The sequence below is a fragment of the Pantherophis guttatus genome, chromosome 3 (assembly GCF_059756535.1).
Source record: "Pantherophis guttatus breed Tessera chromosome 3, ASM5975653v1, whole genome shotgun sequence".
Taxonomy (NCBI): domain Eukaryota; kingdom Metazoa; phylum Chordata; class Lepidosauria; order Squamata; family Colubridae; genus Pantherophis; species Pantherophis guttatus.
The window spans coordinates 15,518,573-15,534,520 of NC_142065.1; the positions used below are offsets into that span (position 1 = coordinate 15,518,573).

The window sequence follows — 15,948 nt, forward strand, 5'->3', positions numbered from 1 at the left end:
TTCAATAGGTTAGTTGCACCATGAATCACCAACAGTGATCTGTATGGGAGAGAGATCTGGTTTCCTTCCCAAATTCTGCAACTAAATTTTGCAAAAGAAAATGATAAATTTGAAACCTTTTGGAAAGAAATGGCTTGGATTGATGAAACAAAAACTGAACATTTCAACCATGACCACATGAGCATTTGAAGAAAGTAACACTATGCCACTCATTATGGTGATGATTCATTATCTTTTAAGATTGGTTGAGGACTTAAAAAGAAGGAAAGTTGGGAATGTTTGCACTTCTATAGTGATAATCTTTTCTGAAACCTTTGAAGAATGGTGATAAAATTTAATTTGTATGAACTAACATTGTAAACCACAAGACGTGTTTTAATTCATAGAAATGGATACAAATTCTGTTTAATCTCATTTTATTGGCTTTTGTATAATACTTGCATTGCAACAGTAGCTTAAATAAAATGAAAATGATGCGAGTAAAGTAAATGGCAGCTAAGAGAAATATTTCTCCATTTTTCTGCTAGCAAAATCAGTTTTATACGATAGAAAAATAAATATTTTGTACGTCTATGGAGATTCTCATATTCTCACATTTTGTATAAACATTCAACAGAAATCTGCACAACACACTATCAGCAAAAGTGCAAGATAAAAAGAAATGTATATTAATACTGTAGCTGGCAGCATCTGACTTGACTGGTAGAGGGGAGCTGGTTTAGTGCAATGTTTTATATAATGCTACTGTTTAAAGCAAGGGTGTCAAACTCACGTCATTACGGCGTCACATGATGTATCGGAACGTTTTTTTCCTTTCGCTAAACCGGGCGTGGGTGTGGCCAGTGGGTGATGCATCTGGCCTGTGGGCCAGGAGTTTTGACGGCCCTGGTTTAAAGTAATTATTGGATGCTACATAGGAAAAAAACCTAAACCAGCTGACCTCTATGATCCAGTCTCCAGGTTTTTTTTCTATAATTTCTTGAGCCTCTAGCTTACCATTGTTGGTACCTTTTTGAGATGTGTTAATTTCTATCATCTGCTGCCACCATGTCATTTAGAATATCTAAACATCAAGTTGATAAATGCAAACTTACCGGTATTTCTATAAGCAATTACAAGAAAGTTCCCTTGAAGTCTTTGGTAGAAAAATTGTTAAGAGTCCTATAACAATGTAAAGGCCAATAGATTTATTATACAATACATTTTCTGTCCTATAAGTGAAATTTTCTTTTGATTTCTTTTATCCTGTTTCCTTATTTTTATAAGTAACTCACGGCGGTGAACATACACTCCTTCTTCCTATTTTACCCACAAGAACAACCCTGTGAAGTGGGTTGGGCTAAGACAGAGTGACTAGCTCAAAATCACTCAGCCAGCTTTTATGCCTAAAGTGGGACTAGAGTTCACATTTTGTAGCCTTTTACTGGTTCTCCTATATACAAATCCTATAGCTAATAATCTTGTAAATAATGCTACCACATTTTATAAGGAAAATATGTACATATTATCATTTCAGGAGTTTTGCTCAAACCACTGAAAACTCAATTTTTACACATACACAGTACACACCAACATGTATATGTGTGTGTATACACATATATCTAATATGAAGCATAATTCCATATATACACATGCATACTTTACATAGAACATGTTCTAATACATTAAGCAGTACTTCCTCTTTCCCAAAATGTATTTATTCTTCTAAATGGCTGTATTTAATCTTTTAACTATGGCGGAATTCTCAAAGTAAATTTGGTTTTGTGAATTTTGCAAGGGAATTAGTATAAAACAGGTAATTTAAAGTATCAACTCTGGCTCTGCTCTCCCCACTGAGCCTCTTAGCAATGACATTGGTAGTGTTAGGTAGTCATCTTAATTCCATGTTGATATCTGGGAGTGAGTTACAATGAACTATAATTTACAGTACATTCAAAATACAAAAAGTATTCACATAATACATACAGATAGTCTGCATTTACAACCACAGTTGGCATTGGAGCTTCTATTGTTAAATGAAATAGTTGGTAAGGGAGTTGTACTCAATTTTACAACCTTTTTGGTGCCATTAAGCAAATCACCATGGTTGATAAGTGAATCCACCATTATTCATATGAGTGCAGTGAACTATGACAATCATAAGTGCGAGAACCAGTTACTTTTTTTCAATGCTGCCATAACTTTAGTCACTAAATGAATAGTCGTAAGTTGAGGACTACCTGTAATGTGTTACATTAAAAAAGAAAAAAAGGTAAAGGAGATTTTATTCTGCTAGTCATTGCCAACTATAGGGGGGTGATGCTCATCTCCGTTTCAAGGCCATTGAGTCAGCACTGTCCAAAGACATTTCCGCGGTCACTTGGCCAGCATGACATTACGGAGTGCTGTTACCTTCCCACCAAAGGGGTACCTATTTATCTACTCACATTTGCATGCTTTCGAATTGCTAAATTCGCAGGAGCTGAAGTGAGGATGGGAGCTCACCCCATCGCATGGAACTGAACTCTTGAACCTGGGCAGCCAGTTTTCCAACCAACAAGCCCAGCATCGTAACCACTGAGCTATCACGCCACCCAATGTGTTACCTTAATTGATTCAAAATAAAATAATCCATCATTCATAGACTCGAATGACTGGGTAAATTAATAAGAACAGGATCCATCAATAGCTTTTAACTATCATGGTTAAATAAAATCGCTGTGTTCAAAGGCAATTGACATGTTTGTAGATAAGGGTAAGGGCTGTTGAAGCCTTTCCAGAATGTTTAGCTGGTGAAACTTTGGACCATTTGATTTCATCTGGCAGCATCAATCTTATTTTCTTGCCTTATGTGGGAGAGCTGATCCAGTGAAAGGAACGTCTCTCCAATTAATAGGTGCGTAGGTCAGCTAAATGATTTAAGGGGTAATAATTTTTAATGTCTTGTTAACAGCTTAAGTTAGATCTTATATTCATTAGACTGATCGTCTTAAATCTGCAAAAGCTTAAATATACTAGAAACACAAATGGGAATCGTAGTGGTCCTTCCCCATAATAAACTAAATAAGCTGGCTGGCACATTCAAGTACAAGGTTCTAAGTCAGTGTATCCCTACCTTGGCAACCTTAAGTTGTGTGCATTGGCTGGGGAATTCTGGGAGTTGAAGTCCACATATCTTAAAAGTTGCCAAAGTTAAGACAAAGTTGTTCTAGAGATATACATAAAAACCTATAAATTGACTGATTACATTTTCTGCCCTGTTAATTTAGCATGTCATATGCTTAGCTTTGCTTCTTTATTTGGAATACTACAGTGAAGGCACTGATTCAGAGGAAATACTTATTGCCTAAGGTGAAGCTCTTAAATCAAATACTAAGTTGTTGGGTTAATTCTGCAATGCATTTAAATTAAAAAAAAACAGTCAGATAGAACTTGGCTTAATGCATAGTAATGGTTGTTTGTATAAGTGCATATAGTCAAGACTATGGTTTTCCCAGTTGCAATGTATGACTGTGAAAGTTGGATCATAAGAAAGGTTGAGCACCAAAGAATTGAGGCCTTTGAACTATGGTGCTGGAGAAGACTCCTGTGAGTCCCTTGGACTGCAAGGCGATCGAACAGGTCAGTCCTAGAGGAGATCAACCCTGGCTGCTCTTTAGAAGGCCAGATCCTGAAGATGAAACTCAAATACTTTGGCCACCTAATGAGAAGGAAGGACTCCCTGGAGAAGAGCCTAATGCTGGGAAAGATTGAAGGGGACGACAGAACGAGGTGGCTGGATGGAGTCACTGAAGCAGTCGGCATGAACTTAAATGGACTCCAGAGGATGGCAGAGGACAGGAAGGCCTGGAGGAACATTGTCCATGGGGTCATGATGGGTTGGACACGACTTTGCAACTAAAAACAACAACAAATGCTTGTTCCTTCATTTGATTTCCATTCGTTTTTGGAGAGAATCCAGCCACATTAAATGGTAACAATCGGCATATTATATTATAAAGTTTTAAAGACCAAAAGTCAGTCATTGCTTTTCCATTTGAGTTGTTTCCTTTTCTTCTTCCCTGACTTCCTCCTCCACTTCCTCATATTCTTCTATATCGGCTTTTGCATCCTGATACTGCTGGTATTCGGAAACCAAGTCATTGGTGTTGCCTTCTGCCTCAGAAAATTCCATTTCATCCATCCCTTCACCAGTGTACCAGTGGAGAAATGCTTTTCTTTTGAACATAGCTGAGAACTGATCAGAGAGGCGGCTGAAGAGCTGCTGAATGGCCGTGTTATTGCCTATGAAAGTGGCAGACATTTTTAACCCACGAGGAGGTATGTCACAGACGGCCACTTTAACGTTGTTGGGGATCCATTCCACAAAGTGACTGCTATTTTTAGTCTGCACCGCCAATAGTTGCTCATCCACTTCCTTCATAGACATGTGGCCTCTGAAGATGCAGGCCACCGTCAAATACCGCCCGTAACGTGGGTCGCAAGCTGCCATCATATTCCGAGCATCAAACATCTGTTGGGTAAGTTCTGGGACTGACAAAGCTCGGTATTGTTGACTGCCCCGAGATGTTAGTGGAGCAAATCCTGGCATGAAGAAATGAAGTCTGGGGAAAGGCACCATGTTGACTGCCAACTTTCTCAAATCTGCATTGAGTTGGCCAGGGAAGCGAAGTGAGGTCGTGACGCCACTCATGGTGAGTGACACCAAGTGGTTTAGATCTCCATAGCTTGGTGTGGGGAGCTTCAGTGTTCTAAAGCAGATGTCATACAGGGCTTCATTGTCAATGCAGAAGGTTTCATCTGTGTTTTCTATCAGCTGGTGGATTGATAAAATGGCATTGTACGGTTCAACAACAGTGTCCGAAACTTTGGGTGAAGGCACTACGCTGAAAGTGTTCATGATCCTATCGGGATATTCTTCTTTGATCTTGTTAATCAGAAGGGTGCCCATTCCAGAGCCCGTCCCACCTCCGAGAGAATGGACGAACTGAAAGCCCTGGAGGCAGTCGCATCCTTCAGATTCATTCCTCACAATGTCCATCACATTTTCAATCAATTCGGCCCCTTCGGTATAATGACCCTTTGCCCAATTGTTACCAGCACCTGAATTTCCTGTAAATATATAGTTATAAAGAAAGCTGGCTAAATGTCAATTTAATAATTAGCAGTTTGTTTGAAAAGTTAATTATTCTACCCAACTGCAAAAAGCTTATCTCTAAAACAAGGCAGGGCCATGGTGGCCGTGGCCTAGTCGGCCTCCTACACCAGGGTGGGGGGTTTTTGCCCTCCCCAGGCTCTGGAGGCTTCCCTCGAGCCTCCAGGAGGGTGAAAATGGCCTCCCCAGGCTCCGGAGGCCCTCTGGAGGCCAGAAACAGGCCCATTTCCAGCCTCCCGAACTCCTGGTAGGCCCATTTTTTGCCGTCTCCAAGCATGCCCTGCACTTACCTGCATCCAAAATGGGCTGTGTGGGGACTCCTGGGAGGGGCAGGGTGGGCGGGGCGGGGCCAGCCAGGAGTGGGATTTGGGGGTTCTCCAAACTGCACAGAATCTTAGCTAGAGGTTCTCCCGAACCCCTGCAAACCCCCAGCAGCCCACCCCTGGTTTGGGAGTTGAAAGTGCCATCCGATTTGAATAATTTGTTGGCAAGAAAGTGGAATTGTACTACCAAACTCTTATATGACCACCAGTCTAATTGGGTTTGGTGATATTTAACAAGAGAGGAACTACTGCTAAAGCTGTTCTGGAAAGTGCATTGTTTTGGACTGCTTCGGTTGAAGTGTGTCAGCAGCAGAGACGTCAGTGGGTTGTGCGGAGAGTGTGAGATCGGCTTTAGTCTCTGAAAGTGTTCGGCATTTTGGGTGGCAGAGGCAGCAGGGAGCAGCAGCTTTTGCAGCACTCCGTCGCTGAGTGACTTCTGAGAAGGAGACGGTGTAAACAAAAGAGGAAACAAGGCAAACGTGGAGGGCTAACAACTAGGCTAAAGGCTAATCCATATGGAGTGTTGCTACCATCTATTTTGTTTGCTAATGTGCCCCTTTGAGCCTAAAATGGATTACATGAAGCTAGATTTAATAACAAGCCGGCAGATGAGAAACTGCTGTCTCATCGTTGCAACGGAAAATTGGTTAAAGCATATTCTGTCCTGGATAGTGCTGTTAGCTTGGATGGACTTTAAATATTTCGGCTTATTTTCTTTCTAGAGCAGGCATCAGAATTTCATATTTTAATGTGTGCCACTGTGTCCACAGAAAAAAAAAAGACAATAAAAGTTATATTGTTTTGTAACAAATATTACAGAGGCAGGGAAAGAGACTTGAGGAAACATTCCTCTTAAGATTAATGATCTGGTTTCATCTTTGAACATTTTAGATAAGTCTCCTGTGATCTGTTTAAGCTTTCACTCTGTAAAGCATAAAAAACAGAATTAAGTTTCCCCTCATAAAAATTAGACTGTTAGGTGTTCTGAAGCTGTGATTAAAGATACTGATATCTTAGTCAATCAAAGGGATGAATGTCAGCTATGTTGCTTCTGCGAATATCAATTTGTTAAATTAGTTTTATAAGTAACACCATATACATACCATGAATGTAGTTATCCGGCCGAAAGAGTGGACCTATTTTGCTCGACCGCACGCTGTCCATCGTCCCAGGCTCCAAGTCTACCAGGATAGCACGAGGAACATACTTATGAGCTGCAGCACAAGGGATTAAAGATATGATAAATAAACACCTATAGGCCTCACCTGAACATACAGGACTCCTTTAAAACACTCCAGAAGTGGTTTCAACACCTAAGTCATTCAAACCATGTTAGACAAACATACAGGTAGTCCTGAACTTATGACCACAATTGAGCCCAAAATTTATGTTGCTAAGTGAGAAATATGTTAAGTGAGTTTTGCCCCCACTTTACAAATTTTCTTGCCACATTTGTTAAGTGAATCACTGCAGTTGTTAAATTAGTAATACGATTGTTAAGTAAATCTGGTTTCCCTACTGACTTTGCTTGTCAGAAGGTCGCAAAAGGGAATCCCATGAGCCAACCGTCATAAATATGAGTCAGTTGCCAAGCACTCGAATGTAAATCACACGACCATGGGGGTGCTGCAACGCTCATAAGTGTGAAAAATGGTCGTAAGTCACTTTTTCAGTGCTGTTGTAACTTTGAACAGTCACTAAGCGAATTGTTGTAAGTCGAGGACTACCTGTAGCACGATTGGTATTGTCTTTAAACTGGAATGTAAGCAGTTTGGGCTTAGAAGTTAATATGATATTGACATTGCCTAGAGCCGTGATGTCGAACCTATGGCCTGTGTGCCAGAGGTGGCACACAGCGCCATCTCTTTGGGCATGTGAGCCATCGCCCCAGTTCAGCTCTGCTGCGCAAGTGCGCATGGCTCCCACCAGCCAGCTGGTCTTCAGGTCTCTGCCACGCATGCGCAGGGGAGGGGCGTGTGCGGGGGACCCATGCGTGCATGGTTGGGGGGACATGTGGGGGACCTCACACACATGCGTGGGGAGGCAGGGAGCATACGGGGGGCCACACATGCTTGCGGGGAGGTGTGTGCTCATGCGTGGGGTCCACACACACACATTGCATTTTGGGGGTTAGGGCATGCATGCGTTTTGGGCACTCAGTCCGGAAAAGGTTAGCCATCACTGGCCTAGAGCAATGGGTTGATTCATTTTGGAGCTTCTCAGAATCTATAGGAACTCCAAAATGGTTGTCAGCCAGAGACAATCAGTTCAGAATGGAGTTAGCCCATTGGCCCCCAAGACACCATTACCGATCTGATGGACATTTCTAAAAATGGGCAGGGATCTCATGTTGGACAATCCCCTACTAATTAAAAATAGGCTTAGGAAAACTGCTGAAACGCTCCCCACAATCTTCACATCTGTAAACAAACAAAAAGGGGAAGATAAAAAGAAAGCTAAAATAGGTGGGAAAAGGCCTGGCAGTGGGCAAGGGCACAGGTAATCCTCAATTTATAACAGTTCATTTAGTGACCAAAGTTACGACGACACTGAAAAAAGTGACTTATGACCGTTTTTCACATTTACAACTGTTGCAAGAGCCCCGTGGACAAGTGATCAAAATCCAGATGCTTGGCAACTAGTTCATATTTACGATGGCTGCAGTGTCCCAGGGTGATGTGATCACTTTTTGCAATTTTCTGACAAACAAAATCAGTGGGGAAGCCAGATTCACTTAACAACCGTGTTGCTACATTAACAAACTGCAATGATTCGCTTAACAAGTATGACAAGAAAGGTTGTAAAACGGGGCAAAATTCAGTTAACAAATGTCTTGCTTAACAAGAGAAATTTTGGTCGTAAGTCAAGGACTACCTGTACCTTAGTATCAAATGTTTATGTAATTTCCTGTTTGTCCGTTAGATGGCAATGTAGCGAAAGTTATGAACGCCTGAAAAATTTATAGTTTAAGTTGGCGAAATACACATAGGGCTTTCATTACGTTAAGGAAATCATCACACACACCCCACACAATTGGGCCATAGAAATCTATTCTGGAAGACAATATCAGCTCTCTTCAATGAGACTGATGATTTTAAAATGCTGCAGACTTTGCAACCATATTTTTTCCTCTGTGCAGTAAAGAATTTGAACTCCAAAATTATTCATCTACTTTCTCTTGAGGTCAGTGGTGGGTTGCCCCTGGTTTGGACTGGTTCTATAGAACCGATAGTAAAACCAGCGGGAGGCTCCGCCCACCGACCCCGACGTCATCAGGAAGCTTCTGTGCATGTGCGCGCGGCCCTATTACAAACCAGTAATAAAGGTAAGTAGAACCCACCCCTGCTTGAGATAATTTATTCAGCTGTGAAGTATCAAGTGTACTATAATCCTAGAGCACTGTTTCTCAACCTTGGTCATCTTAAGAAGTGTGGACTTCAACTCCCAGATTTCTCCGAACTGAGCTGAAGCTCACACTTCTTAAAGCTGCCAAGATTGAGAAACACTGAGGGTTTCATGGCTTCACTCAAGGTAAGAGAATAACAAAGTTGGAAGGGATCTTGGAAGTCTTCTACACTGATCCCCTGCTCAAGTAGAAGACCCTATATTGGGGAGAGATTCAGCCGGTTCGGACCGGTTTGGGTGAACCAAATGTTAATTTTAATCTGGTTTGCTGAACCGGTACTTGCAAGGACTGGCTGACCCCGCCCCGCCCCTCCCACCCCGCCCCTCCCAGGAGTTTCCATGCAGCCCGTTTTGGATGCCAGGTAAGTGCAGGGCCCAAACGGAGGCTCTGGGAGGGCGAAAAATGGGCCTACTGAAAGTACCGAAAGTCTGAAAACGGGCCCGTTTCCGGCCTCCGGAGAGCCTCTGGACCCTGGGGGGAGGCCATTTTTACCCTCCCGGAGGCTCAAGTAAAGCCACCGGAGTCTGGGGAGGGTGAAAACGCCACCCCCTGTGGTGCAGGAAGCCGAGTAGGCCACGCCCACCATGGCCACGCCCACCCAGCAACTGGGCAGAGAACTGGTTGCTAAAATTTCTGAATCCCACCCCTGCCCTATAGCTGGCTGTCCAGTCTCTTCTTAAAAACCTCTAGTGATGGAGCGCCCACAATCGCCTTGGTAGTACAGGGGTTTAAGGCACCCTGTTATTAAGCTTATTAAGACCAGCTGCCTGCAATTACTGCAGGGTTCGAATCTCGCCAAGGCTCAAGGTTGACTCAGCCTTCCATCCTTTCTAAGGTAGGTGAAATGAGGACCCAGTTTGTGGGGGCAATAAGCTGACTTTGTATAAATATACAAAAGGATGAAGGCTATTTCTGAGCACATTGTAAGCCGCCCTGAGTCTTCAGAGAAGGGCGGCATATAAATCAAATTTAAAAAAAAAAAAAAGCCATTCCATTGATTAACTGTTCTCACTAATGGGAAATTTCTCCTTAATTCTAGGTTGGATCTCTCTTTAATAAGCTTCCCCCCCATTGCTTCCTGTTTTGCCTTCTGGTAGTTGGGAGAATAAGTTGACCCCTTCTCCTCCCCCTCAAATATGGGGAGCAATTAATAACTGATAATAGGATGGTCATTCTTGCCTGAGTGGCAAATTATCTCTACAGCAGTGTTTTTCAAATCTGGCAACTTTAAAATGTGTGGACTTCAACTCCCAGAATTCTCTGGCCGGTGGACCAGATTCGGCATATACTGTAGCCTGTGGTTTGCCAACTCCAGTTTAGTGCAAACTAAGAATGTTTGACACTGCAGTTCTAATACACAAAGCAGTTTCTACACAGGGAAAGTCTCATTTGACGGTTCTTAAAAGAAGTGGATTTCATGGCCACGAAAGATGACAAAGCATTTTATTATTATTATGTTATAATAATACTGTTAAGACACACTTGACTCTCTGGCGTAAAAATGATAGTAATAAGTAAATGATAAACATGTTCTATTTTTAACCTCGGTAATTGCCTGTGCAAGCAAATTTTGTTTGCCCAGTTACTTACAGTAAGCTTCATTGAAATACACATTAATTCTTTCCTGCTGCAATGGTGAATCACCGTGATAATTTCCCGTGGTGTCAATCCCATGCTCATCACTGATGACTTCCCAGAACTGAAAGAGGACAAACAGACTCAAACAATACAAGCATTTCACCTGGTTATTTATTTCTGCATTTATTGGCCTGGTGAAGTCGTGAGATCACTGGCATTCTTGCATGGGGTAGCACGTATGGAATTTGAATGAGCTTTCCTTTGACTTCATACACGCATGCATTAATTCCCACCCCACCACCCACCTCCTTAGTAGGAAGTCAAGCTGATAAAAAAATCAGATAAAAATAGTAATGTGAGTCAGATCAGGAAACAACAGCTCCCTCTGTCTGTAACCCTGAAACTGAAAATTGGTTATTTACTGTAAGTTAGTAGAGCAGTTCCTTTGCCATGTCAGGTGGATTTGGATTGCTTCGGGTAGCTGTGAACATTTAAGATGTCTTCCGGCAGATCTCCATGTACTTCTGGGTTCTCATTCATCCTGGTTTCTCTCCTCAATCTTTCCAAAGATTGTTTTTTCGAAAGGCAACTAGACTTTCTTTAAATTTCCTTGAAGACATTTCGCTTCTCATCCAAGAAGTTTCTTCGGTTCTGACTGAATGGTGGAGAATGGAAGGATTTTTATATTCCTTGGATCCACCTGTCTCCTGTTTACAATACAGTTCTTTCAGCAATTTCCAGAGGATTCCACACCTATTTGCACTATTCAGGTGATCCTGAGGGCACAGATAAACCTCCACGTGGCCTCAAGGATTCTCAGAAAGAGTCCTAATGATCAGATGACTGCAAGAAATATAAATCCTTCCATCTTCCACCATTCAGTCAGAACTGTAGCAGTTTCTCTGGTGAGAAGTCTTCAAGGAAAAACAAAGAAAGTCCAGTTGCCTCTTGAAAAAGCACCTTTGGGACAACCAATCAATTCCTCCCACTGCAGTCTTGAGAAGTCTTTCTCAGGTTACATGTTAGCAAAACCAGGTGGGGAGAAAAGGGGAGAAAGTAGATTTCATGGCACCCAGAACTGCCAGCGCAGGACAGAATAAGACCAAATTTGGCAAAAGAAAGGTCCAATTTTAAAATGGGCCAGATTTGGTTGAAGGCTGTGAACTCCAGATAAACCCCTCCTCCCTTTTTTTTGGTCACATGACTTGGAACTGTAGGAAGTTAGCACCCACTCCTTTCCTGGAAAAATGAAATATTTTAGGAAATATTAAAAAGGCAGAATATTATATTTCCCTGGATGAGAAATGGATAAACATGTTTTAAAGACAAAGCAGCTTCCTGCCTCCTCCCCCCCCACCACACCTTTGTCAATGGGCAAGAGGCAGAAACTCAATCCTTGTCAATGGACCTTCATCTGCAACACAATAGGAGCCATCTAGGACAAAAACTCACCACATGGCACCTGGGAAGATTACATTAGCCAGCAAGGCTAGCTAAGACCCCCACCCCCTGGGAGTCTGACAACCAGTCAGGATACTCTTTCGGGGCCCCAGGAAATTCAAAGCCAGAGAGAGCATAAAAATCTGGGGACTCACTGTATCTCGCCCCTTTTTCTGTTCAGGAACTCAAGCCATGTGATCCTGCCCACCATTAAACCATCTTTCCAAGCAGTAGTCGTGTTTCCAGTGTCTTTTTCCCCACTTGGAGTTGAACCCAGAAGGATATTTCTCCCAACAGAACAGACCATGTGCAGCCCACCCTGTGCACCCATGTAAACAAATGCAACTGGAACATGATGGAAGAACAGAAACTTACCTAAACCCACAGATATAAAATTTCTGTCTTTATTACAAAGACGAAAAGGGTGAGGTTTTTCTCTATTCATGACAAAAGATTGGAAAGTATTCCCAAAACTGTGCTATGCACATTTTATCAATTTACTTAACTTTCCTCCCTATTGCTGAACTCAGTTTTTAGAACATCTTTCATGATCTTTGAATTGCACTGCATACTATTCATTAATTACTATTTATTACTAATTCTTCACCCGTTCATTTCAACAAGGCTTGTAGTACGAATCAAAAGCACAGTGACAATAATGGGGCAAACTTTTTTACTAATCCAACAATGACTTGGAATAGAAGGCAATGTGTGGCATCGGATTCTTACCCCACGAGGTCTATCTTTGTGTCTACTTTGAAATTCAGCCCCGCTGAGCCTTTATCTGGGACTATGAGGGTGTAAATGCAAGAACGCCCTTGTTTTGGAACGGCAAGGTCTCTAAACAGCTCTTGAATTTAGTTTGCAATAAAAAGAATACTTTGATAATTACAAATAGTCTCCAGTTCAAAACTGGGATGTGTACAAAATGTCACGCTGAATCAGACTATATTCTTCCACAGTCATTAGGAAATGCAGCCAAAGGAAAAGCAGCAAGATAATTCATTCCCCTTCTGAGTGCCTGGAATGTGCAATTCAAGAGACATTTTATTCTCAGAAGTTTTGCTCAGTTCTTATAGGCAGCTGTTTCCATCATCACTAAGAATACAGGTAGTCATTCACTTACAACAGTTCATTTAGTTCAAAGTTACAACATTGAAAAAAGTGACTTATGACTATTTTTCACAGTTTACAACCTTTGTAGCAGCCCCACGACCGTGTGATCAAAATTCAGACGCTCGGCAACTGGTTCATACTTATGACGGTTGCTGCATCCCAAGGTCATTTGATTAACTTTTGAAAACCTTTTGACAAGCAAAGTCAATGGAGAAGCCCGATTTACTTAAAACAACCGGGTTACTAACTTATCAACCGCAGTGATTCACTTAACAACTGTGGCAAGAAAGGTCATAAAATGGGGCAAAACTCACTTAAGTGTCTCACTTCACAACAGAAAATTGGGTTCACTGTGGTTGTAAGTCGGGGACTACCTGTATTTATAATTGACTTACATCAAGAAATAGTTGCTATTGTCTATCAATGATGGTTAGAACAAAATTCTTCAGGATATGATCTATATCAGGCCTAGTTTTTGGCCAGTTGTTTTGGCAACTTCCTCCTTTCCAGGGTGCCTTACAGCAACCAAACATATTTGTAAGTAAAAAAATATAGAACTGGTTTCAAACTTTCTTTCTTTACAATAAGAAAGGAATTCCATAATATTAATTTTAAAATACAATTTACTACCATAGCAAAGGAATAATTACCATTTAAAAAGTGAGATTTACTGCTGAGTAAATATTCACAGGAGATTTTCCCAGCCTGGGGACTCCAGATGTCCAACTATAATAATTTCTTGGCAGGAAATGACAGGATCTAAAATTCAGACTATCATTTTAGTGGCTGATTAATGCTGTAATGCTATTTTTCTAATCTGGATTTATCCAGGCATATCTTTATGAGAACAGATTGGTAATGATTCCTTTGAAAAACTCAAGCACCACCAAAACAAGCCTTTTAGAAGGTGAATGACTATGCCAGCATGATGGGAACTATGATCATTAAACTTACTTAGTCTGCCATTTTTACTAAATATACTAGATTCTAACCATGTTTGCATTATAAGATGATTCTTTCATACCATCATCCATTTTCTTCTCTTCTTGCACCACAATATGTGTTTAAAGAAGGATTCAACAAATGAATGGGGTAAAAATAAAACTAATTGTCATATTTATGGGCTACTCCTGTTTTCCAGAGGAAGTAAGTTGCTGGAAGAAATGAACACTTCTTTTAAGTTGTCAGGTTTTCTTGAGACATCTGGTATGAAACACAATGTTGGTCTAAATTAATCATTATTTGACCTCACATTATCATCTCTTCTGACAGGTTGAAAACTTACACTTTTATAGATTTGGCCTGTTGGCCAAATGTAATAGCATTTTCACCCAAAGTTGTTCAAACTTCCATCATACTTTGTGTGGTATGAACTTATATCTCATTATCTTTTAGCAGCAAAATGAAAGCAAATGACCTACCTTAGCACCGATCTGATTCCCGCACTGGCCAATCTGGACATGCACAATTTCACGCATCTTGCCTAGATCCAGCAACGTAGGTGGGTTCCTCTTTTCCAGATGTTCTCTCTAAAAGGCTCACTCAGCCCCTGTAGTGTCAGCTATAGCTACCCTTATCATCTGCCAAATGTGACTTCTAGTGCAAATGCAAGCAACAGCATCAACATGGGAACATCTGGCACCTCCCACTGCTTACAAGAGCTCTTCTGATATGACATTCATAAGGAAGTCCCAAAGAAGGAAAACATTCCAATAATTCAGTGTCCCTTTAATGAACGCACCTCCTATCCATGTAATCTTATGCACAAGGACTCGGCCCATCCAGCCCAAGCTATGCAACCCTGTCTTTCAACAGCTACTCACATTTCCAAATGTGCAACTTGAGATGCTAATAGAAGATCAGGTCTTTCATCCTAGCTCACTGAGATGAAATAATAATGTATGACTACCATATATACTGCATGGTATCTGGTCCTCAACCTTTTATTTATAATGATCAAAGTACAAGACCATCAAATCCACAAATTTTGTGTCCAAATAGTGCAGGCAGATGCCAGCCATATCAGACACAAAGATTATTATAGCCATCAGACCAGGGGTGAAATACAGCAGGTTCTGACAGATTCTGGAGAACCAGTAGTGGAAATTTTGAGTAGTTCGGAGAACTAGAAAATATCACCTCTGGCTGACTCCAGGAGTAAGGAGGGAGTGGGGATTTTGCAGTATCGTTCCCATGGAATGGGGTGGGAATGGAGATTTTACAGTATTGTTCCCCTGGAGTGGGGTGGGAATGGAGATTTTGCAGTATCCTTCCCATGCCACGCCCACCAAGCCATGCCCACCAAGCCACACCACATCCACCAAGCCAAGCCCACAGAACCGGTAGTAAAAAAATTTGGATTTCACCACTTCATCAGACTCTATTATAGCATAAAGACTCTTCTTCAGAAGATAAGAAGAAGCCAAAGGGGCCTTGGAAGCCACAGAGGTATTGGTCAGGATCAGCAAAGCAAGCAAGGATGAGTCAATAATCCGGATTGTGAAGTTCTGGCTGGATTCTTTGTAACAACCTCCAAAACATTGAGAATCATTGCTGGATAGAAGGTCAAACAACTATGGGGTGCAGAAAGTGAGATTGGCAGAAAAACCTCCTTGGAGTAGTATTAGGGATCAGTCTTTGAGGTTTCCCTTTGATCCAATGTATTCATATTCATGCTGGCTGTATTGGGAATTCAGGCTTTATAAAACTATCCATCCAGGTGTGACCCAGACCAAGGGTTTCCAAACAAACAGTCAGCAAAGCTGGCTGAGGAACTCTGGGAGTTGAAGTCCACAAGTCTTCAAGTTGCCAAGGTTGGAGACCCCTGACCCAGACTTTTGGAAGCCAGCTCTGTATAAATTCTGGCATTATGGCTTGGTTCCCGGATGATCTCTAGCCTGGATTTACTGTTTTCTACAGATTTGACTATTTGGGAGATTCCTTAACTCATA

At 41.6% G+C, this 15,948-nt stretch overlaps 1 protein-coding gene across 1 annotated transcript; it reads right to left on the reverse strand.

Moving 5' to 3' along the window:
- Positions 1-399: 399 nt before the first annotated feature.
- TUBB1 (tubulin beta 1 class VI) lies at positions 400-14,918 on the reverse strand. Its single transcript, XM_034433112.3, has 4 exons — positions 14,419-14,918; positions 10,454-10,562; positions 6,561-6,671; positions 400-5,091 (listed from the first exon to the last, which is right to left on the reverse strand). Exons 1-4 carry the CDS (start codon positions 14,473-14,475, stop codon positions 4,001-4,003), a joined length of 1,368 nt encoding a protein of 455 aa, XP_034289003.2. The 5' UTR covers positions 14,476-14,918; the 3' UTR covers positions 400-4,000.
- Between the last annotated feature and the right edge of the window lie 1,030 nt (positions 14,919-15,948).